The sequence below is a fragment of the Meleagris gallopavo genome, chromosome 7 (genome assembly GCF_905368555.1).
Source record: "Meleagris gallopavo chromosome 7, MGAL_WU_HG_1.1, whole genome shotgun sequence".
In the NCBI taxonomy this organism is placed as follows: Eukaryota; Metazoa; Chordata; class Aves; order Galliformes; family Phasianidae; genus Meleagris; species Meleagris gallopavo.
Window position 1 is genome coordinate 34,950,923 of NC_139410.1, and position 23,679 is coordinate 34,974,601.

General features: G+C 44.7%; 1 protein-coding gene across 2 annotated transcripts; it reads right to left on the minus strand.

Annotated features, from left to right (window-relative positions):
• Positions 1-5,419: 5,419 nt before the first annotated feature.
• ARL5A (ARF like GTPase 5A) lies at positions 5,420-22,506 on the minus strand. Of its 2 annotated transcripts, XM_085227962.1 has the most exons (6): positions 22,120-22,500; positions 20,739-20,799; positions 17,769-17,916; positions 16,584-16,667; positions 13,168-13,319; positions 5,420-12,656 (listed from the first exon to the last, which is right to left on the minus strand). In XM_085227962.1, the coding sequence occupies exons 1-6, from the start codon at positions 22,163-22,165 to the stop codon at positions 12,608-12,610; spliced, it is 540 nt and encodes a 179-aa protein (XP_085084088.1). In that variant the 5' UTR covers positions 22,166-22,500; the 3' UTR covers positions 5,420-12,607. The 2 variants fall into 2 exon arrangements, with proteins under 2 accessions (XP_085084088.1, XP_085084089.1); XM_085227963.1 differs by lacking the exon at positions 16,584-16,667 and having other exon boundaries at positions 22,120-22,506.
• Between the last annotated feature and the right edge of the window lie 1,173 nt (positions 22,507-23,679).

The window sequence follows — 23,679 nt, forward strand, 5'->3', positions numbered from 1 at the left end:
ACTTTGTCATTAGTATTACCACTGCTGCAAATCACAACTCACAGCAACTACTCTGAGAGTTGTAGCTGCTGCCCTATATGCAGGATGATGGGTAATGAACAGCCAACAGCAGCTGCAGAGGGGAAGAGGTGCAGCAGCAGGACTGCTGGCTGCAGGGCTGAGAACCTCTGGGTCACACAGGTACACCATCAGCAGATAATTCTTCTCCCTTTGTGTGAGCAGCGTGGATGAGAACTAAACTACAGCACATCTCCTTTTTGGTGCCCACTCTTTCTTGGCATTGATGATCCCTTTTCCTTTCACGCCTTGAGGTGCATTGTGGTTGTGGTTAACTCACTGAAGAAATCATTTCTTGGTGGCCCTCCTCAACAGTCACAAAGCAGCTGCTGTGGCACAGCCCAGCTTTGTCACAGATGTAGTTCTGCCTGGACTTTTCAAACCTCCTATTGGTTTCAGTACGCTTGTATTTTTTTTTCCCCCAGCTGCATCCACGTTGAGCAGAGACAGTGAATTCAAAAGTTCTTCTGTGGTTTCTTATGGAATGAGCTGAAACCGTTTATTGAGAAAACACAAGGCAGCCCAAGTTCATTTATATCCCAGTCCACATTCAGATCAGTTATTGTCATCACATTAAGTCTATTTCTAACGAAGCTTGGCAGCAGGAAAGTTTCATGTGGCTTTGAACAGCACTGCCAACTTTCCACATCATCCCAACAGCAACAGAGAAATGGATGAACAGAAACAACCATCATGTAAAGGCATTTCCTGGCAGAGGTCATGCGAGATGCAAGGACAGAGCTGAACAGTCTTTGCCTTCAGCAGAAATCATGACCAGTCCCTCAGCTGACATCACCTCTGCTGCCTTTTCAGTACAACTATGCTACTACCTGTCTTCTTTGTGGCATCCGTCCTTCCAAGGGGTTTTCAGATTTGTGCAGAGCTCATTCATGAAGCACCATCATGCACTGATGCTTGGTCTCTCTCGCTGGGAATCCCTCTGCCACCCCAGTACTGTGAGCTGGCTCACACACCAACTGAAATAGCATGCATGCAATTTAGCAGAGACATGGGCTTCTAAAGGAGTCATTGAAGGGCATGACCACAAGAACTGCCAGAAAAGATCAAGATTAGCATTGCGCATAAAGCACTTTGATCCCAAAGAGATACTCTGATCACTAAATCTTCCCATCGATGTCCATTTATGGACATTGAGTCTCCTTAACCTGAAAAATGCCAACTTGATAACTGGCTAATAAAGTCATGGCTTTATAAGAGCTTCTTTCAAAGTGATAGCCTACATACTAATGAGAGCAGCACGTGGCAATCTTATCTTATCTTAAAGTCTTATGGACTTTACTGAACCAGCGTCTTTAAGAGCTGTTCTTAGAAATCTCTCCCTTTTCTCTGCTCTTTTAGCACATTTCCTACGTAAGGTTACCAACACCTCCAACAGTACAATGAAGGGGAAGGACTGCAACATGCTTAGCATTCCTAACTTGCATTGCTGGGATGGTATCTCATATCCTGAAATACAATCTGCAGCAGTCCATCAAATATTAGGAGTCGTAATTTGTGGCCAGTAATGCTTTGCAGAAGCAGTTCCCAGTGGCAGACCGCTCCATGAAAGGTCATTAACACAACACACAGGTCATTGATGCAGCATCCACCATGAGAAATCCTCCGGACTGTTTTTACCAGCACTAAGCAGCCACAAGCAGGCCTCCATTGCTCGTATTGCTCACCTCTGTGGTGGCACCAGACAATAAGATAACAGCTTCATTAGTGCAGTCAGTAAAGTCTTGTTCATTGCATTAAGGAATGGCACCACAAGTAATATTTAACTCATCGGGTGTTGTGCCCCTCTGTACTAAGAGCAATAGACTCCAGTGTCATTTGCAGGAGCTCATGAGCTATACTGACTTCTAGAAACTGAAGTTCTTCACTGATGCTTCCCTCAGTGACACAAATGTGATTTTACCAATATAACTCACACCAAAGATGGATTAAAAAGAAACAGTCAGGAAAGAAAAAAAAAAAAAATACAAAATACAATTTCTTCACCCTTCACTACACAGCATTTTTAGCACTGGTACCACCAGGCTCAAGAACTCTGAGCCCCATCCTTCTGCTCACCACACAGCACTCAGGTGTCCCTGCCCACACACACCACCTGTATGGCTGATGGCCCTGCTGTCCTGTCCTGATCTCCCCATCTCACCTCACTCTGTAAGAGGCTCAGTGATGCAGCTTTCCTGTACAGTAGGGAAACGAGGAGGAGCAAAACTGTATTCATTAAAATTTTCACTGAGTCTGGCAGTCTTTCAGCTCATTTTCTTGGGAATGATTACACGGCAGGCCAAACGCTGATGACTTCATGGATCTTTTTATAAAGCAGCATTATGAGGGTGGATGGACAGAAGCAGCTGCAGAACTGCTCTGGCTCAGATGCTCTGCAGGCAATGGCCATCAGCAAAGCACTGCCACCAAGGCAGCAGTGCTGAGCGTGGCTGCTTGTTGTGCTGAGCAGAATATAATGGGATTGGTGCTGCATAGGAAACAATTCAGAGGAGACGACTTATCCAGGTGTGGGAATCTCTTGTGACACATCTTGTTGTGCCCCAGCTTCAGTCTGGCTTCTGCTCCTTGGGGCAGATGTTCACTGCAGGATGGATTAATGCAGACACTCACTTCCCAGTCTGAAAATGAGGCACAACGCAGGCATGGTTACATCGAGTTCAAGTGCTTCACACTGCAGCACATCACCTTCGGTTTCAGCACTGCACTACAAAGATTCACAATCAAGGTAACTCCTGCAGAAGTGCTTTAACCCACAGAGTTCTGAGCATCACGTATGGAAGAAATACTTTTGTTTACTGATTTTTTTTTTTTTGCCACTGACATTAAATTCAAGCAAATAGTTTTCAGTGTTGAGCAGAGCTCCCTGCTGAAGGAGGCTGCAGTTGCTTGAAGCTTTCAGCACTGCAAAGAAAGCCTGCAGAAGTGCATGGAAACCTTCCAAGCAATTCCACAGCTTCAACACGGGGTGTGTGTTATTGGGGAAAGAAGGAGCTGAATGAGGGAATGAGTGCATGGAGCTGCCTCTTGCTCACCTCCAGGGGACTGCTGTCTTTGGCTGCAGCTACTGGTGCCATTGGACCTGGGCTAACAACTGCCATGTTGGGGTTAGACAGCAGAAGATGAGTCTAGCACATCCCTGGCTCTCCACACAAAGCTTTCCTTGTTTGCCCAAAATGGGATGCTGAGGGCAATGCTCTGCCAGTGGTGACACTTTCTGTGCCTTGAGCAAGCCCCTGTCAGGGCACAGGAATTACCTAAATTAACCCAAATGACGCCATAGGTGAAAGGTGGGATCTGCTTTCCTAAAGGCAGGTAGAGGCGATTCCCAGCAGCCACAGCTCCACCGTTCCATTGACCTCCCGTCTTCTGATCCTCACCACCTAGAGCTTGTTTCAACAGTCTGAACAACACAGAGAAACAGATTTCAACAGATTGCAAATAAAAGTAGTTTTAGCACAGATTTAGGTCTCCCATCCTCAGTGCTCAGGTACACAAGCAGTGCTGTGAGGACAGAAAGGAAGACGATTTCTTCTGGTGGCAGTGCAGGCTTGAAGGATTTGGGCACCTTGGGGATGGCTCGATTCCTTCAAACTGGAAGCTTTTTTTTGCTTTTTTTTTTTTTTTTTTTTTTAAAGGATTTACAATAAAAAGGAGGATTCTGCCCCCATCTGGCCTTGCTGGAAAGAAGCAGCCCAGGAGGAGCAGCCAGACAAGCAGTGGCTGCAGAGACGATTCACAGGGCTTTGGGACTGGAGCACAGAGCAGCATGCAAACACTGGTGCATGGAAACGCCTGATAATCCTGGGTTTGATCCAGATGTGACTGGCAGAAAACCTGAAGCAGCTGTAAACTGGAGCAGCTCCAGCCATGCTCCTCTGTGTCGGTGGATCCACTCATACTACATGAGAGGAAGAGCAGGCTTGGCAACTGGTGACAGTGTGGGAAAGATGGCCTGCATCTGAAACCTTCCCGTCACCAAGAAGCAGAAAAACCAACAACAGCAGGAGTTGTGTCTCCATAAACCTCTACCACATCCCAGCCTGTATTTCTTTCATTACTCTTACTCAAAAGTTTTGCACTGACAATGATTCTGTTTCACAGCAGATGAAAAGCTTTACACCTGCTGCCCAAAGCAATCTGTATAAAACCAGCTGGTTTTAAGGCAGCACTTTGCCTCCTGCTGAAGCAATGGCACAGGTTCATTTCTATGCTGAGGTGTAGAGGTGATGAGCAGCATGTATAAGGGTCTGGGCAGAGGATGGAGGATGGTGAGTAGGTTTCTGAGGCCTTGTAGAAAAGCTACAGGAACAATTCTACCTTGTCCATGCTGTTAGCTGTCAGCAGGCACAGGCAGCACACAAGTAGCAATTCATTACCACGTTCTCCCAGCAGTGTTGAGTTCTCCCTCATGCACCTGGCAGACATGCAAAAGAAGCTCTGTGGGGAGAGAAAAGCAAATAAACCAATGTGCCTTGGAAAGCAGCTTTCTCCTTGCCTGTAAATGTGCTCTTAACAAAATTCATCCTTCTTTTTAAAGTCTAGATGAAAAATAAGATCCCAAAGTTCTTATGAAGATCCACGCATCAAATCCAAGACTTCATTTATCAACTTCTCTACTTATGGCAGTGTAAATATTACAGCACCTGAAGCACCTTGGAGGAAATGAGATTTGGGTTTGTCCACTACTTACTTACATGACCACACTGCTTACCACTATCTGCAACCAACAAGGGCACCTGGTGCTCCAATACATTGGTAAAACATTGTTTAAAGCCTTTCAAAAATAAACACTTCTCACTCTACAAAGCAATTGGATTTACAACCAAGTACTTTCTAAAGGCACTGCCTTTCTGTGCAGCAGTAAGGGCACACTTACTGACATGCACAGGCTCACATGGAGGGTGTCCAGCCAACGTACCAGGCCAGCCAGCACTCACCTCTGTCCCACAGGACAGCCCACAGCACCTCCTTCTCCTCACCACAGGGCACACTGCAGCAGGGCTTGCTGCTGGGAGGTTATGGTGTATCTGAAAAGGAGCTTGTGCAAGCTCTGAGCTCCTGGCCAGCAACACGGAGCTGGGCAGGCAGCAGCACAGCAGGTGGGATCAGACTTGCCCAAATTGCTATTCGTGGAGTTAAAGCAGTGCTCACCTACTGCTGCCAAGAGCAGCAGCTCTGCTGGTGTACTGTGCCACATCTTGCAGTGCATCAAGTTCTAAATCATTCCTGTATATATACACACATACATGAACATTTACATATACACACAGAGGAAAAAAAATGTCAAACCTGCTCTGAAAATGGTATGGATAATCTAAAATGAAGAGGTAAGGTATCCATCTTAATACAAACAATAATGTTTATTAGTTGTTTATACAGCTCTAATACGCATCCAACAAGTCATGTTTTAAAGCTATACATATAGGTTACAATGGGGTTGCCTCTTGGAATTCAGCAGTACAAGGACCTCAAAAGCAAGTCTTCAACAGTACCTGTATTCATAGTGACTGTATGTACAAAGAAATTAGACAAAATATTGGTATTCCAAGATCTGCATCACTTTGCATGACCCCAGTAGTTTGCCTACACACACATATACACACACACACACCTGGAAAAAAAATGCCTTCCAGTTCTGAAAAATGAGGCAAAAAGCAAGACAGAACAAGGCTGATAACAAGTATTGGCTCCCAAGATGTTAACAATCCTGTACTTTTGCATCTAATTCAATATCATGTTGAAAAAAATGCATGAAATACTTGGAATAAATCAAAGTCCACTGTGCAACAGCAGTAATGACATGACTTGTACTTTTAGAAGTGGTAACAGGATCCAACAGTTAGGATGGTTTAACTCAAAGACAATTAAAGAGAGCACAGCAGTCTTCAACATTCACACAGACAAGAAAAATAAAGCCAAAAAGCAACCGAGTATTTTTCTTTTAAAAAGATCAATTCCATGTCCATAAGGAAGATGATAATGACTAAGGCAAGGCTCTGCTCTATGCAGGATACTCAGCTGTTGGCTGCAGAGGGGAAGTGACTGGAGATCTGCAGTGGCCAACTATTTTCATGTGCAGGAATGAAGGTGTTGATCACTAACAACACAATACACAGGAATAAAACCCTTCCAAAATACTTCTGTGTGTATTTTCTGGACTAACATAGCAATCTGTAGACTCGCATCAGACAGCAGGCAGAAGAACAGCACAGGAGAGCACTTTGCTGTCCATCACGCCATTGTAACAGAGGCAGCATGCAGTTACTGTACATATCTAAGCTCGGTGAACACCTGTCTGTGCATTACTTTTATCTGAGAGATTATCACATGGCCACAAGCACTGTGCAGACAGAAATAGAGCAACAAGTCCAAAATTAACACCCATGGAACAAGATTGAATTCCAGCTCCAGCGCTGACCACCAGCATACCTTTGGAGCAGCCACATGCCTTTTTTTTTCTTTTTTTTTTCCTTAAAGCAGCTTCAATTTCACCCCGTTTGCTTTCTAAGCAGGTACCTGTAACCCCAACAGCCCAGGGCTGCACTACTGGCGTGCAACATGTGAATACACCACTACAACTCAGTATTTTCTAAAGGAAAAGAACATTCCGCCATTAAATCCATTTTCTTTTCTATTTAAAACCAGCAGACGCACTTCTTACCAAGTGACCTCCCAGCATAAACGCCATCAGCACAGCTTTGCCAAGCAGTTCTCCACACCACATGATGCCTGGACAAACCCTTATAACCGTGTGGGAAATCATACATTTGCTCTGAGAAGTTTCCCTACCATGCACGCAAAAGGTATAACACAAATAGCAACATTTTGACCAGTGTTTTCATCTTAGAACAGTAAGGACTGGTAGTTTTCCCAAGGATAGCAGTTGTGAGGTTATAAATAAATGTGTATGTGTGATTGTACACAGCCTCTTACCTGCATGGGCCCCTCCAGCAGTTAAGGGCAAAGCTGTGTATATTTCACCCCTTCAAACAAGAGCTACAAGAACAAGATGAGCTCCTTCCTGCTCCACTCACACCAGGTTTCACAAGCCAGAACGACAGAAAGAGGTAAAGGGGGAAACAATTTGAGGAATATTCTGATAAAACTTCAGAAAAAGTTATAAAAGAGAATCACAAATGAACTTGGCTATGATAAATAGCTTTATAAAGTTGTAGCTCAATCACTCTAATAGATTTGATTACATTTAAAACACAGAAGTGCTCAAGCCAAGACAAGCCAGCCCATAACTCCTCGTATTAATTTGAAGCAATGATTTCATGTGTTCTGGAATGAAGTTTTATTGCAGTATCAGAGCTAGCCATGGATTTTATGAATTTCTTTCAAGACAAAATTTGAAGAAAGAGAAGTACAAAATGCAAGCAATCAAAGTAAATATGACCCTAGAAACATCATTAATACATACCCATATGGATGTAACTTCACATCAAAACTAAAATGAAAAAACCCACTGAGAATATAATAGAAATAAAGCACATCATTCACAGCCTGCATGGTGGGACCACGCTGCAGGACAAAAGGTTTTGGCAAAGCACACAGTAACAACAGGGGAGGGCATGCTGAAAACACTCAGATCGAGCTCTGCATGGACACGGTTTGACCTGCCTCACCTAGCCCTCCTCTATCACACAGCTCCTGCATTTTTCAGCCTCTCCAATCTGAGTTTGTTTCTCTTAGCAGAAGAGCACATCTTCTCTTTGTAGCAGGAGACTGTTCTGCCCTCCATGGTGCTTGATACAGGAAGCATTTAGACAAGAGTAACACTGAGCTGATGATGATTTGGAAAGAATGAATTACAGCTTCAAGGGAAAGCAGCATTTTTTGTATTAATTCAGTAGCAGACAAGTCTTCCAATTTCACAAATAAGAAAAGCTTAAAAAAAAAAAACAACCACCCCAACACCCAACTTGTGTCTCTGCTCAGAAGAAATCTGGCCTGAAAGGATAGAGGTCGATATATGGGGATGATCCTCTTATAAATAATGACCACTATCCGATGTGAACTTCAAAAACACTTTCTGTGCAACAGTAAAGTTAACCAGCAAAAGCCCTGTAAGGCAAAGATACCATTTCTGCTTATGATTCTAAGCAACAATGCAAAACAAGTTAGTGGCAACCACTTCTAATTCCTCACTCTCTGCATTTCACATGCTCACTGCACTGACTTACAAAAGACCAGGACTACATGCAGACATCGTCCTTTCTCAGTGCCATTCTTCACAACGCCACATCGTTCTTATCCCATAATGCTCCATGATGCACTGTATAAAAGCTCAATACTACATTCATTTGAATTAGCTGAGAAACGACTTGTCAGACATAATTAGTCTGGCGGTAGCAAAGTTAATGTTTTATTAGCCAATTAAAAAGAACTACTTAAATAAGGAGGTTTACAAGACCATGTATTCTTGGATTAATTTATTTTAACTCAGTTCTTTGAAGAAAAATACACAGACAAATGGATAGCTTCCTTTCACAAGGAAAGCTAGCCACGTGATAAATGGAAAGTGCTTGGAATGTAGAGGATAGAAGGCTTCAAGAACTAAAATGTAACACCAGTCAATGACAAAACCAGGGCATAGGAAGGGAAAGAACACTTGTTTACAAACTCATAGATATGTGTCTATTTTAAGGTGAATGGAAAATTCAGCACACAAAGAAAAAACAGATCAGTTCATTAGTTATAGGCACTTGGGCTGCACAGACTGTAGTAGGTGCCTATCAGATATCAGCATTCACACATGAACACACATCTGGGAACACACTATTTAATGCATAGGAAAACAGTAACCCTCCCTGAAATAAGAAAAAGAATTTTAAAAGGGAGGCCCAGCAGATCTATGTTAGAATTTCCCACCTTTCCTCACAATTTAAAACCTGTGTGATTTTCAGCTTACAGGACAAACACTGAGTACAGCCAACGTGCCAACTTTGTCATGTGCTAAACCAAAAGAAACACCTTGATACTCGAATACTGAAACATGCTGCACTGCTATTTTGTTTGCTGGTGTTGTTCTATAGCACAAACCTCAATAACATGTTTTTAAAAGACACCTGCCACCTTCTGTAAATTACCCTAGGGATGAAGAACAAAGGGAAAGAAACCCAACACAATGCAGAGGGGGGGAAACAGATGCAACACAAATCAAGATAACAACTCACATTAGGACAATTGCTTCCAAATAATAACTGTGAGAAACTCTGTGCAGCAGAGATGAAAAGTTAACTCGCTTTTCTATGAGCAGAGCTGTGCAAAAAGTCATGAAGTGTCCCCCAGGGAAAACAACTGTAAACAAGAAGTGCATGAAAAGGGCTTCAGGAGTTTGGTCTCTTTTCTCCTCCATGACCAAATTTAAGGATTTCTTCTATTTCATGACTAACTTGAAAAATATTTTTAATATTTCTCGAAAGGCAGCATGCCTAGGAAAAGACCTTCACAGCCAGAACACTATCGTGAGGGAACATACATGCAAAACCATCTCATGTTCTCCTCAGAATGTGAGTAAATACACTTCTTGTCATCAGGAGCCTTCTGGCAGACAGACACTTCCACAGAGTCTTTTGCTGTAACAGTGGGATGCAGCCCCTTGCTTTCACTAGTTTTGCTGCACTTTCAGTGAGATCACAACCACTGCTGGATGTGTGAGAACCTGGAAGAGTTCCCTCTGCTCACCAAGAGGTGATAACTGCTGCCCAGCTACTACATAAACCTGTCCTCCTTACAGACTGCAAACCTAGCATGTACAAGGCAGGCACATCTGCTTTTGCTTCCTGCACACTGCTGAAGAACAGACATGTGATGTTTCAGTAAGCACTGTCAGCACACAAGATTTGAGTGCAGTGGCATCAGAAAGAGATAGAAAAGAAGCCTCACGATTCTATGTGATCTATTAGATACTTTCATAGCTGAGTTAAGGCTGTTCGGTTTGCAATGCAACTACTTACTTTTCAGATTACAAGCTCATAAGGACACCAGACACTGTTTTAACAGGCAGATCTCATGTGTGCAGTTACTCTCAGCTCCCTGCTGGGGTCGGCTGCCACTTGGGAGACAGAGATGAAGCAAACCATGCAGTACCTTTGAGGGCACACAAAGTGGCAGTGGCCAGGATACTGAGGGGGAGAAGGAGAGTCAATGTAAATATAAGGTGTCTGGTTGCAACATATGCTACACCTGGAAAAAAATACCACTCTTTCATTATCTGGACACTGTCCTACTAGTTTAAGTGAAGGAGTCAGCAGCAAATTCCATCAAGAAGTAGCCAGAAAGAAATTGCTCCACGGTATTTCCTCTGTTAACAGGAAGAACTTCTTGTCTTAGAAAACCAACAAAAAAACCAACACACAACCTTCACAGATTCAGGCAACAGTGTACAGTACTGCAAAACACTAAAGCAAACTATTTTGAAGGCATGAAAGGGAAGACAGAAGACTCGAAAACCAGACACGTAGGTTTATAAGCATGTCTGCTTTTTCTTTAGGACTAGAATACACTTCCACTTTATATGCAAGAGTGCACAGAGCTTAGTTCCCAAAGATACCATCAGATAAACTGAGTAAGTCATCTGTGCATTAAATTGTTATTTCTTCAAACATTTGTACATTTTGCAACACACCAGTTACATACCAATATCTATGTGCATGCACCAGAAAGATATGCATGTACACGTTAAAATGCTTAACAAAGACAGCAGGTTCCCTAGCCAGTGAGCATCATAAAGATATTATTTTAATATATTTAATATATTAAGAAGTTAAATTCTTTACCTGCCTTTGTTAAAACAGACCTTTGAAATCGCCTCCCTTCTTTTCCCACACATTCACAACATGATCTCTAGCGAGGCAGGCAAATGCAGAGCAGGTGCACTGACTACATTACCCCACAGCCAAAGATGAGTACATCAGAAAGTTCAATTCAAGCTTGTTCTTTAAAATGTCTTTTCCATCCTTATCAGTTGTATGAGCTAAGAAAGTGAAGGGCATTTTAAACGAAGTTTTATTTCATTTTACTATACTCTTCCAACACACAACCCCAACATAAAAGCCTGCAATTAAGGCTACGTATCCTTTTTACAACACTGGTAATATTTCAAATCATCCAACTGCAGTCCCACTGAAGAGCCTTTATCCTTTAACATGGTAATTCTGAGCCTCCGTACAGAACAACCAACCCATGAAATACCACAGGGAGAAAAGACCATCACAGTGTTTGACACTTTCTTGTAACTCACCTGGGGACCGTGCAAGGGAGTTATATTCACAGCAAGTGCTGCCCTGGAACTTCTGTGGGAACATGATCAAGGGGTCACTCACAGCTTTTCAAGTAGTGTCTTCTACTTCACTCCCCTTCCCCATCCCAATTCCAACCACTGCATGTAGATATATACATACATTTGATGCTATCAAAGAAGAGTACCTCTTCCTCTGAAAAACACTACAGCATCCGTCTAGTTTGTAAGATTCCACTGGGACTTTTAAATATACTTTCCTCTCTCCTCTTTGGTTAAGGAAGGAAAAAAAAAAAAAAAAAAACCCACAAACTTCTTCCCTTTATGAGAGCTAAAGGTACTTCTACAAGTCTTGAATCACAAATGAACATGTGCTGCCAAAAAAGTAAAGCAGTAACGCAGAACATCGTGACATGCATTTTTTGGAATCATCTAATCCAATGATGATTAGAAGAAAATTTGTTTCAAAACTCTTTGGCAAATTTTTACCGTTTGCTGATGCTGTAATTTGAAGGTGAATCCTTATGCCCCAACCCACTATGAAAAATCAAACTGAAAAATCATGTGAGAAACAAGCAGTTTTCTTAAGAGAGAACTTGCTTTATAAAGTTGTGGTGAGCCAAGTGTCTGATGGACATTACAGCCACACAGGTAATGAAGGAAAAGAAGTTGTGACACGTTGGCAATGTGAAATGTTAGTACTGCTGTCAACATACTGATTCAGCTTTACACACTGGTCTGAAGAGATTGCAATTAACCTAAAATCGAGGTATAAATATACACAAATATGTACAGTATACATACAGGAAAATAGTTTTGCATTTGTAACATCAGTAACTTTAAAAATACTGGAAAGTTGGTATCTATGCCATTGATTTGTTTGCTAATTTACTGAAATAACGAAGCCACATCTTTGACTAGAGAGGACTACAATGTAATAATAAAACCCCAAAGCATAAGTTCTTTCTCTTGCTTCATCTTCACCACACTCAGCATCAGACTGTTGTCAGTGGCTGTATCTCGGAAGGAAGGCGGATCACCACTTTTACACGCGTCTCCAGAGGAAAACAACCAGGAAAACAAACTTGAGCCATCACCTGCATCTTTCTTTTTGCTGAACGGTCTGAATTTATGTACATCTGTGTGTGCATCTACGTAGAAAATAAAGTTGAAATCAGTTCATTATAAATACACCTAACCCAGCAATTCTGCCACTGTGAAGGTAACCACAGGTTCAGCTTTTTTTTTTTTTAAGCAGTGTCTGTGCAAAGGGGTCATTAAAAATCATCTGATCTTTAGTCTTGACATCATCCATTCGAGTCCTTGGCAGAGTCTGTAAAAAAGAGAGAGAATGTGTAAGGAATGGCTGCACTCCTCAGGGTAACTTCAAAGATGATTACTTCCACAGCACCAATTCATACGAACAATCAAATTCTTCTCGAGAACTCTAACTCTGACCGAAGGCAGCATTTCCAGAAACAATTCACTCTTTTCAGGTCTTACTATGCCATCTATGTATAGAAGACTTCAGCTCTTACAGATGTGCACTGAAGTTACCTCTCATTATGATTAGTCTTAACAGACCAATGAAAAACGTGAGGTTGTTCCTACACCCATCTTCATTAGGCGTCAGTCACTTAAAACTACGTTTCTGAGAGTCAAGATTGCAAGTTTCCTGTAAATGCTGGTTATCAGATCTCTCTGTTCCTATGTCAGATTTTTGCATTCAGAACACAGTAAGTGCAGCATTATCACTGAAAGGGGAGCAATGTGTTAGAACTGACTACCACAGTAAAAATACCAAAATCATTCAAGACTGCCCTGCTACAGAGAATAACCCTTACCCCTCTCCAGTTAGAGCACAGCACGCCTGAATGTGCCACTGGTGATCCTTAATTGAAGTCAGCTTCAGAAACTGAGAGATTTCAGCCACTGTCATACACTCTTTAACATCTTGCTTGTTAGCAAAGATCAGCAAACCTGCTTTCTTCAAGTCCTTCGGGGGGGAAAGAAGAAAAAAGACTATTACAAACCTGCCTTCGAAGACAAAAGATGCGACAGCAAACTTGTGAGTTGTAAGCCCAAGCAAAAAAACTAGCTTATAAATGCTGCAACCTCGTCAGCATTTAACTTCTGAAAGGAAAATATTTTGATCTTGTTGATCAGATGTCCAACTTCTGCCTGAAGTTACCAATGCCATTCTGTTGTCCTGTGAGGATCGGGGCAACCTGCATCTCTGTCCTGAGCACAGCATGTGCAATTACATCACCCGTCGTTTCAGAGTCAAGGTCTTCTGTTTTAGCCTTCCCCTGCAGAGCCTGCCTGTATATCTGAAGCAGCTGCTCTCCCTCCCTGTGCCTGGTTTTTATACATACCATGCTTTGACACATATCAACTTTCACATACACGCACACCGTGAGATTGATGTTAGTGTCAAATCAGCAGTCTGTGCCACGGTTCTCACACAGAACCAACGCCCCAGTAGTTCTCCAGCACTGGGAAAGCCTCACCCAGCCATCATCTCCTCTGGAAATCCCACCTGTGAAGCAGCACTGAGACTGCCCCTGACAGTGTAAAGCAAACTGCAGTAACATTTCATTTATAAGATGTTCATTGTTTGTGGAACATCATCATTAACATTACTTCAGAATCAATGCACAGGCATCTAAACGAACAAGCACGTTACAATAATTGTCTTGATGGGGCTCTAAAATATTCAAAACATTGGTTCTAACCATTTGGAGAAGAGCAACATTAAGACCAAGCTTTTTATCTCAAGCTGCTTTGAATTACATTAGTACAGACACATAGTGTCCCCCTGAAAGTAACGAGGTCTTCCCAGAAAGCCATTCACTTAAATGCCTATTAGGAACATTAACTTTTACAAGCAGTAACATTAATTCCCATGGGATCCTCTGGTCCAGAAAATAGCTGGAACTGACCTGGGCAAGTCAATTTTACCTTAGCAAACAAATCCAATTGAACTAGTTAGCAAAAATGAAAACTTTTCGAAGACTGCAAAGAACAGCTACTCTATGTACATATTTGATCTCCATTTCAGGTTATACATATCATTGTTCTTTTCAGGTACTGTAGCACCTGCAGGGTTAGCAGAATATACCCAGTACAACCTGCTGCAGGACAATGGGCACACCTCCTGTTAGATGTGTGCTGTCTGGGTGTAGAAGCAGCCTCCCAGCATGAAGCAAGGGCATTCGCACTGCTCAGAGTCCCAAACTTCCTTCAGTCCAAATACAGTTCATTAACAGCTTCCGCACCCTCATTTGCAGATTATGAAACAGAAGATGCAGATTTTGTTTAGCTACTGCAACAGACTAAATAGTACAGCTGAGAAATTCTAATGATGACAGCAGACTCGATGGCAGCAGTCCCTGTGCTGCATGCAGTGCTCTGCCACGATCAGGCAGGCAGAAGGTGCAGGTCTGGGACTGCTCCTGCCCTCTGCTTTCACCCAGCTGAAACAATGGGTTTCATCCAGCTGGCTGAACAGTCACCACACACACTGACCTGAGCTAGCAAAACCAAAACCCCAAAGCTAGCCACAGACCTGCACTGCTAGCACAAGGACAGCCCTGAAGGAGAGAAATGAAATCCATAGCAGTAGGACTTTGCAGCAGCCAAGCCTATACAAGTTCACACAATGCCACAGATGAGACAGACCAGCCCGCCTTCTTCCCTGCCATCCCAGCTTTCTTGGGAGACTTGCATCTTGAGTCAGGTTACTTTTGTAGAATTTACACCTTTTGAGCATCACAAAATGCAAAGTTCCAGACAAAGCATGGTCTGTTTCAAGAAGCTAAACTTAAGAAGGACTGCTGAGCTGCCTCTGAGCATGGAGGAAGAAGCAGCTGCAGTTTAGATTAACTAGAACCTGTGCATCAACTGGACACTGGCTGAGGTTTACAGTTCAAAGTTCTGCAAAACAGTTGCCTAAAATCCCAAGGTCATGGAATAAAAACAACATTTTGGGAGGACACCTACTTCTCAGAAAAAGCATTACCTGTCCTGTGGCTCACAGCTAATTACACCAATCTTAACAAGAAAGAAACTCCGTGACATGTTAAACACCACTTGAATTTAAATACAAAAGGAAAAAAAAAAACCATCAAGACACTGAAGAAAGGTCTTGGTTGTTTCTCCAATGCTACCATGATCATTCAAAGGAAATACATTTATATACAGAGATATATATAGATATATAGATGCAGCCTTGGGCATTTCTGCAGTCACCTGCTGAGCAGTGGTGATAGTTTAAATATAGATGGAATATTTTGGGATATAATGCCATCAATTCTATGCACATCTTTGTTTTCTGACACTTTTAGGTTTGGAAGCTCAGTGTTCTCTCATACAAACTGATCCCATTTACATTAAATATGCTGCACTTACATATCACAGCAGAAGTTAAGCTTAAATAAGCACATATTCATTAAAACTCCAGCCTCTGGTCCTGCAGCACTTCATGGGCAGATAACTTACATTACACTGCAGTGCTCCTTGGCTTATACAGGATGAGAGCACTCACGAATCAGAAACAGATAGTTCCATTTTAGACCTAACACAGCACTCTATCTGAGAGAGAGTTTTCACAAGTTAGCAAATCATACTCATTCTGTAAGTTCAAGCTGATGTAGAATGATAACTACTACAGCTTTCTCACACATTTTCATAGAGTCATAGAATGGCTGCCCAGAGCCACATCCAGCCTGAATTTTAAGAGTTTACATCACTCATTTTGCATTTCTGCAGTTAGCCCAATTGCTGTTTGGTTCTTATTGCAAAGGTTTCCTTTGAAGACTTAACAACCTAAGCTTCCAGCCACAACGAACAAGACTAAAGGCATACCATAATAGCCCTTCTTCAGCTACTGCAGGTTTCCAAGACTTACGCTGAAAAAAATGTGTATAATTTCTAAGTCCAACTTCTGTTTTGATAAAGCACTCAGAAGCTGCTAAGTTACTTTTATAAATTAATATGAAATCACTGATCTCCCACAAATGTATTGGGAGTTTCACAACAGACAGAGCCTCTAGCAAAAAACAGACAGGTCTGACAGCACTGCCCATAGCCAGGAACTGTTAACATTAGCCCTGGGTTCCAACTGAGCCATGTGTCCTCTCTGGTCTGTCTCCCACCATCAGGCTTACATGGCATTCTTAAACAAAGCTCTCACAGACCAGTTTTCTGATCCACATCTTAGCCACAAATACACAACAAAGAAGATACAGGATCTACTCACCTCATGTGCTAACATCTTATACAGTTCTTCTTTAGTCACCGAAATCCTCTCTCTGTCTGTGCTGTCCACAACAACTATTACAAACTTTAAAAAGCCAAAAGTTATGAGTCAGCACTTCAAAGAACATACTACTTCCTTCCGGCCACGCATGCTTACACAGAACAGATCATTGCTCCCATCAGATTATTCAGACAGCCAGCAGGATTATCAGGTGTCTTGTCCCAGATGCAGAGCCTGGCTGGTTACCCACAGCACTGCTATGGCTAGCAGTTCAGCCAGTGCTTTGTATACAAAGCAGCTCTGATGCATCTTTTCTGACCTCCATTTTCAAGTAAAAAATTTATTCTGAGAGCAAGCCCTTGTCAGCAGCCCAGATCTGGCTTTATTCTTTGCTTCGCATAACTGAGGTAGCACAGATTGCTCAGATGATTTGTTGCTTCCGTAAGAAGGTGAGGTATATCAGCTTCCTCCCTTTGTTTCAAGCTCTAACATGAAAGTAGGAATTTAAGGGATTTTAAAACATTTTAAAAAAACCAAACATAACAAATGTCACACTTCAAAAGTGTACGTGATATTCGTGTCACAGTGCCTTCTAGTGAAGCACAGGAAAACAAAGACTAAAAAAGTTAACCTTTTAAAGAAAACAACATCAATAGAACCACAGCTGTTATCATGTAGGAAATCTTGACTTGAAGCACGATTTTAATGAACTCCAGCGTATGTGCTGCAGCTTTGTCACTGAGGTGTTCTCAAAACTCGTGGGGTGCTTGAGTGAGTTGATCATAGGAGCCTGCAAGACAGAGCTCCTGGTACTGGGACTTCCAGCCTTGCTCATTTTGGAGATATACAGGTTTTGAAGAACCTACTACAGAGAAACAGCTGTTACAGTCTGCAGTAGGAACCTGTAAACGTGGGGATGTGCAACACCAGCCCCAAAGCCACGGATCCCCAGACACAGGGTCCTTGAAGTTACTTTTAAGTATGTTATGAAAGTATGAAGGGAGTTGTACAGCAGCCTGCTCACACGACTTCACAATCAGAACACAAGCACCCTGGAGCTGCTATAGAACACTCAACGTGCAGCCAGTGCAGCTCCCTGGGAGCACGCCTGGTCTGGGGTCAGCTCTCTCCTTCCCCAGCAGCCATTCATTACCACAGGCCTTAGGGCAGGGCCAGGGCTCTCACCTCGGTGTTGGTGTAGTAGGTGTTCCACGAGGACCTCAGGGACTCCTGCCCTCCAATATCCCACATCAGAAAGCGCGTGTTGTTAACCACGATCTCTTCCACGTTGCTGCCTATCGTAGGTGAGGTGTGCACCACTTCATTCATCGAGCTGCAGGGAGAAGAGGTCGGCTCTGTCATGCACAGCCAGCACTGAACCTGCTTCTGTGATACTAAAGCTGATGGTTTCTCCAAGGTGGAAAGCCTAATGGGGGAACTCTAGCAAAAACTTCTAAGGCAAAAATAGGGACGAAGTTGGAGGAGAATAAAAATGACAGTAAAGGAGGATTCGGTGACCTACATAACAGTTAAATTATAAAGCTGAGAGAGCATTTGTCAACAAAACTATTTTATAACTAATTAAATCATAAAGCTGAGGGAGCATTTGCTTCAGAAAGTGTTTCAAGCAGCCAGCTCTTATTTTTCCAGGCTGCTTTTGGCACGATGCAGCATGGAAGAGAGCAGTTGCTTTTCTTCAAGACTTATGGTTAAGCCACAAGAATTCCAAGGTTGCAGGAAAACAACTGCTCATCCAGCTCCACCAAACACAGGGTTGGACAGCACGCACACAACTCCTTCACACTGCAGTTACTTTATGTCCAGACTTCCTTCTGTCCAGCAAATGGACTCTCAATTGTGGAGATGAATGCTGATTAATGAAGGTTGAGAAATACATTGGTTTAGAGATACTTAGTGCAACTCTGTCATTAAGGCACATAAAGAGTAATAACCAAATGTGTATTCTGGACAATCTTCAAATTATTTAAACTCTACTGAAAGGGACAGTAAAAAAAAAAAAAATCACAAAAGCAGCTTTAAAGGAAAAGATCAATCTTTTTCAAAGAATTCAATTATTTTTTCTTCTGATAATCATGACCTTTTTTTTTTTCCCCATTTTATATATATATATATATACATATATATGTATATATGTGTGTGTGTGTGTGTGTGTGTGTGTGTGTGTGTGTGTGTGTGTATACACACACTTTTAAAATACTTCAACAGAGCTTTCAGTAACAGAGACATCAATTTGAGACTTGTAACAGTGCGGGGCTATTTACTGAGCAGGGTAACTGAGGGCTAAAAGGGTAGCCTAACACTGTGAGAAGGAACACCAGCTACTCAATGTCTTAGCACCAAGACAAGGTATTTTCTCATCACACAAGTCTGGGGGAAGCTAAGATTGGGGAAAGAGAAGCATTAGAACGAGAAAGAACAGTAAAATGAAATTAAGGCAAACAATGGTAACAAGATGCCTCTGGCTGATTTAATATTTCACAACCAGGTTTCAGCAGAGTTCTTTTAATGCTTGGGAAAGGCATTTCACAGCTCCCATTCCCTTGCTGAACCTGCAGCCTTTCACACTCAAGCTGTCAGCAACTCTCTGTGTGCAACATGATAGGTGGATTTTCTTTCCTCCTCCCCACTGAAACAAGGTTAGCATGGAGCTTCATGGTATTTCTAGACAACAGAATGCCAAATCCTACTCAACAAAGAGGAAGGGAGAGCAGAGTATGAGAATGGAAAGAAAGAAAGTGTCTGAAGGGCTGCCACAATCTGCTGCAAGAATCACTGCTCCAAAGTGCTGTGACCCTCCACGACATCAAGAACCAGTCAGCACACTGAGACACTGCTGCAGTTATCTCTGCCCGTTTGTTCCAAGAGTCAAACATTCATTCTTGCTCAGAACACTTATCTGCCACGGGGAAACCGTACAAGGAAAAATACAGCGGGCAAAGATTTCTGAAGCAAGAGTCAGGCAGGAGGAGCAGCAGATCAGACCCATCCAGAGCAGCACCCTTCAACTAGAGAGAAGGGGAAGTCCTGCAATGCCAAAAAGGGTACAGAGGAAAAGGAGGCACACAGCCATCTACTGTATGAAAGGGAAAAGAAAACACTCAGATGGCAGAAAGAAGAAGATGAAAAGAATCATGAGACATTTGTGGAGGAAGTGAAAAGACACAGGCAGCTTTGTAACACCAAGGATGGCCTTCAGCAGCAACAGTTACTGTTTTTTAAAAGATTCCACTTCATTCTATTACTTTTTTAATACTAAAAATATCTTCTCATTCTCAGTTTGGTAACAATGACCCTTATATTTTCACTTTCTCCTGTGCAGCTTGCACGGGGCTGGGAACACTGCATAACTTTCACATTTCAGAAAGGCAAATGCCAATCACAGTTTATCAAAAGAAATATTCACCCCTGCAACATTTTAAGTGTAGGGTTGGAGAAGGAGTGCTTCCTAGCACCAGACTGCCTGCTGTGAGAGAAGGCCAACCTGCTCCTGCTATAAAGAGGCCTTGAGCTGCCTGTCCCACCTGCAGTTTCCGAGCCCAGGCACAGATCTGCAGCCCTTTATCAAAGCACTGTGGAGGCCCAGCGATACGGAGCCAATGCAGGTTCCACGGACATCAGCAGCAAGGCTGAGACACGACAAACATAAGCCAGAAACAGCTCAACAGCAACCAACACCACAAAGCTTGCTGGTGGCTCAGCCCTCTCTGTGCCACCAAGGTGGCCAAGACACAGTTTGAAGCAGGGAGAGGTCAGGCTTTGGTGCTTTGCAGCTCACAAAGAATGGCACAGTTACACGCTGTGGCATGGACCAGCACAGCAGCACTGTGCTGTGGCTAACCCTCAGTGTAACCCTATTTTACGGAGCTGGCAGACAGCCTGTGCTGTGACACCAAAGGCAGCTGTGATCAACTGTAACAGCAATGTAATTTGATAAATAGTTCTCAACAAAACCTCATTCACACATCAGGAGGAACACAGACATTTCCAAACTCTGACCCAGCGCCACATATCCCAATTTCCAGGACGGTGATCTCCAAGTAAAAAGAAACAGGGAAAGCAGTGAAAATAAGCCCAAGCAATGCACACAACACACACCTTGAGACACACAAAACATCGCTGGCAGTTCGTACTTACAATTGATAAAGAATGGTAGTTTTTCCTGCATTATCCAGACCAACAATGATTACTTTGTGCTCTGAAATAAAAATACAACCAGTAAGTCACATTGTTAGCTCTGCTATCACAACAAGGACTGCGGTACAAGGCAAGGTTCACGCTGCGCTGCAGGCAGATCTCCTCAGCCAGCACATAGCTCTGGTGCTGGATTTCAGACCATACCTAACAGTCTACCTGTGCTACTGTCACATTCCGTGTCTGCACACCCGAAGGAACAATTTCTAAGATACGACATTTGGATTTTTTCCTTCTCTAAGCTGCTGACCATGCTTTCTGAAGCTTCTACACTCCTGAAAATCTAATAGACCGCATTCTCTATTGTCCCAATTATAGCATCTCTCCAGAATGCTCATACAAACCCAGTGTGCCTTTCCAAGGCCATGCTGCTATCACAGCCAGCAACTTCTTCATCTCTTTCTGAGCAGCAGTGCTGCCTGCAGGAACACCATGCAGCGCTGCTCCTCAAGCTACGGAATCATTAAGGTTGGAAAAGACCCCTAAGATCATAGAATCACAGAATGGCCTGGGTTGAAAAGGACCTCAATGCTCATCCAGTTCCAACCCCCTGCTATGTGCAGGTTGCCAACCAGCAGCCCAGGCTGCCCAGAGCCACATCCAGCCTGGCCTTAAATGCCTCCAGGGATGGGGCATCCACAGCCTCCTTGGGCAGCCTGTTCCAGTGCCTCACCACTGGATCACCAAGTCCAACCATACAGCCACCCCGTGTCCTATTTCCCTTTTAGCAGCTTTGGGACACGGAAAGGAGATTTATCTACGTACGTCTGGCAGCCCTCATTCACCCAATTTGGTTTTAGAAACCAACCGGTACAACAAAAAGCTACTCCAGCACTTACAGCTCAGTGCCAGAGCTTAGCACCTTCCTTCCTATGCATCACAAGAGGAACCTGAGCTCTGCAGGCGGTGTTGCCCAGCACACCCAGATGTGCGTTTCCCCGCCACCAGCCCGCCCAGGCTCCACACCCCAGAGCTCAGCTCCCGGAGCCGGGATCGCTGTGGAGGAGGCATTCAGCGAAGCGAGGTTCCTCGGTTCCGATTTAACCGACACGCTGCGGTTCTGCAGAGCCGCCTCGTACTATCATCACACGGACAGCCCGGGTTCAGCCGCTCGGCACAACCGCACGACACCGAAACGCGGCCGGGCAGGACGGCTCGCTCCGCAGCGCCGACTTCGCTCACGGCGAGTCCGAAGGCGCCGCAGCCTCGGCCAGCAGCGCCGGTGCGCGCCCGGCGCTCCGTAAATCCGCCCCGCGCGGAGCCCCCGGGCCCGGCCCCGCCCCGACCGTCCGCGCCAACGGGCCCGGCCCCGCTCGCCGCTCACCCTGGTGGTTGAACAGCCTCCAGATCCTGGTGAAGAGGATCCCCATCCTCGGCCCGCTCCGGCCGCCGCCGGCTCCTCCGCACCCGCCGCCAGGGGCTGCCCGAGGCCGCGGCCGCCTCACGGCCCGGCCCGGCGCCCGGCCTGCGCGAGGAGCCCCCCGCGCCGGGCCTGATCGCGCTGCGCACTGAGGGCCGAGCGCCTCCCGCGCGCGGACATCGCCGCCGCCCGCGCTGCTCCGCCCCGCTCCCCGCGCCGCTCAGCAGCCTTCCCGCAGGCCGCCGGCCGGCACCGCTCCGCACCGCCCCGCGCCGCGCTCCTCGCGGCCACCGTAGGGCACGCGGAGGCGGGGAGGACGTGCGGCCGTGCCGGCGAAGGGAGGCCACGCCCCTCGGCCGTTGGGAAACCACGCCCACCGCGCGGCCGGCGCGAGGCGGCGGATCCGTGTCACTCAGCGCCACTTAATGCCCCTCAGTGCCTCTCAGTGCTCCCTCAGAATCACAGAATGGTTGGGTTGGAAGGGACCTCAAGGATCATAAAGCTCCAACCCCCCACCACATGCAGGACCACCAACCTCCACATTTCACACCTGCCCAGGGCCCCATCCAACCTGGCCTTGAACACCTCCAGGGATGGACGGGGCATCCACAGCCTCTCTGGGCAGCTGTTCCAGCACCTCACCGCTCTCATAGCAAAGAACTTCCCTCCCTCAACTTCAAACCATTTCTCCTTGTCCTGCTTGTCCCTCAGCACCCCTCAGTGCCTCTCAGTGCTCCTTCAGCACCCCTCAGCTTCCCTCAGTGCCCCCTCAGAGCTTCTCACTACCCCTCAGTACCTCTCGGTACTCCTCAGCACCCCTCAGCACCCCTCATACCCCTCAATACCCCTCAGTGTCCCTCAGCACCCCCCATTGCCCTGCTCACCTCAGGTCAGCAGTCCCACCCCACGCAGGGCAGTGCTGGTTGTTATAAGCAGAGTTTCAGTGCTGCAGGCTGAAGGGCCTGGAACCCACAAGTGTTCCTTCAGCATTGAGGTTGCACTGAGCTCTCTGGACACATAGATGATGACCCCAAGCAACACGGCAGCCGTGCTGCTGTTTCTCACACGGGCACTTTGGAAGGCATGGGCAGATGTGCTGCTTTGCTTCCATCTGAAGGCTTTCTGTCCACGCTGTTTTCTGCTCAGCACCGCCCGCATTATAGCCTCAAGGCTTTTACTCTGTACAAAAGGTTACTTTTACCTCAGCTGGTTATGCTTTGTCTTTCCACAAGACTTGAGGTCAGACATACGAGCAGTGCTTATTTTCAGCATGAGGCTCCGGTTTTGCCACAGCACAGAGCTTCAGACAGGGCCCACAGCTGACACAGGTGCCTCTGTGTTAAACACTGGTGGGCCCAATGAAGAAAACACACCTACAGTTATCTGAGTAATAGATGTAAATGTGCTGGAAACTTTCATTTTGATAGTGGCTCCTTGCTTTTATTTCTCCTGCTGCAATATTGACTGTAGTTGCAGCAAGGCCAGCAACAGTCTCCGAGTTTCTGTGTGCATCTGCGGGCATTC

Coding starts and splice junctions, on each gene's coding strand:
- ARL5A (XM_085227962.1), bottom strand. CDS start 22,165: ATGGGGATCCTCTTCACCAGGATCTGGAGGCTGTTCAACCACCAGG. Junction 17,917..20,738: donor ACTACCATTCTTTATCAATT/GTAAGTACGAAC, acceptor TTCTCCCTGCAG/CTCGATGAATGAAGTGGTGC. Junction 13,320..16,583: donor ATAAGATGTTAGCACATGAG/GTGAGTAGATCC, acceptor TCCCCCCCGAAG/GACTTGAAGAAAGCAGGTTT.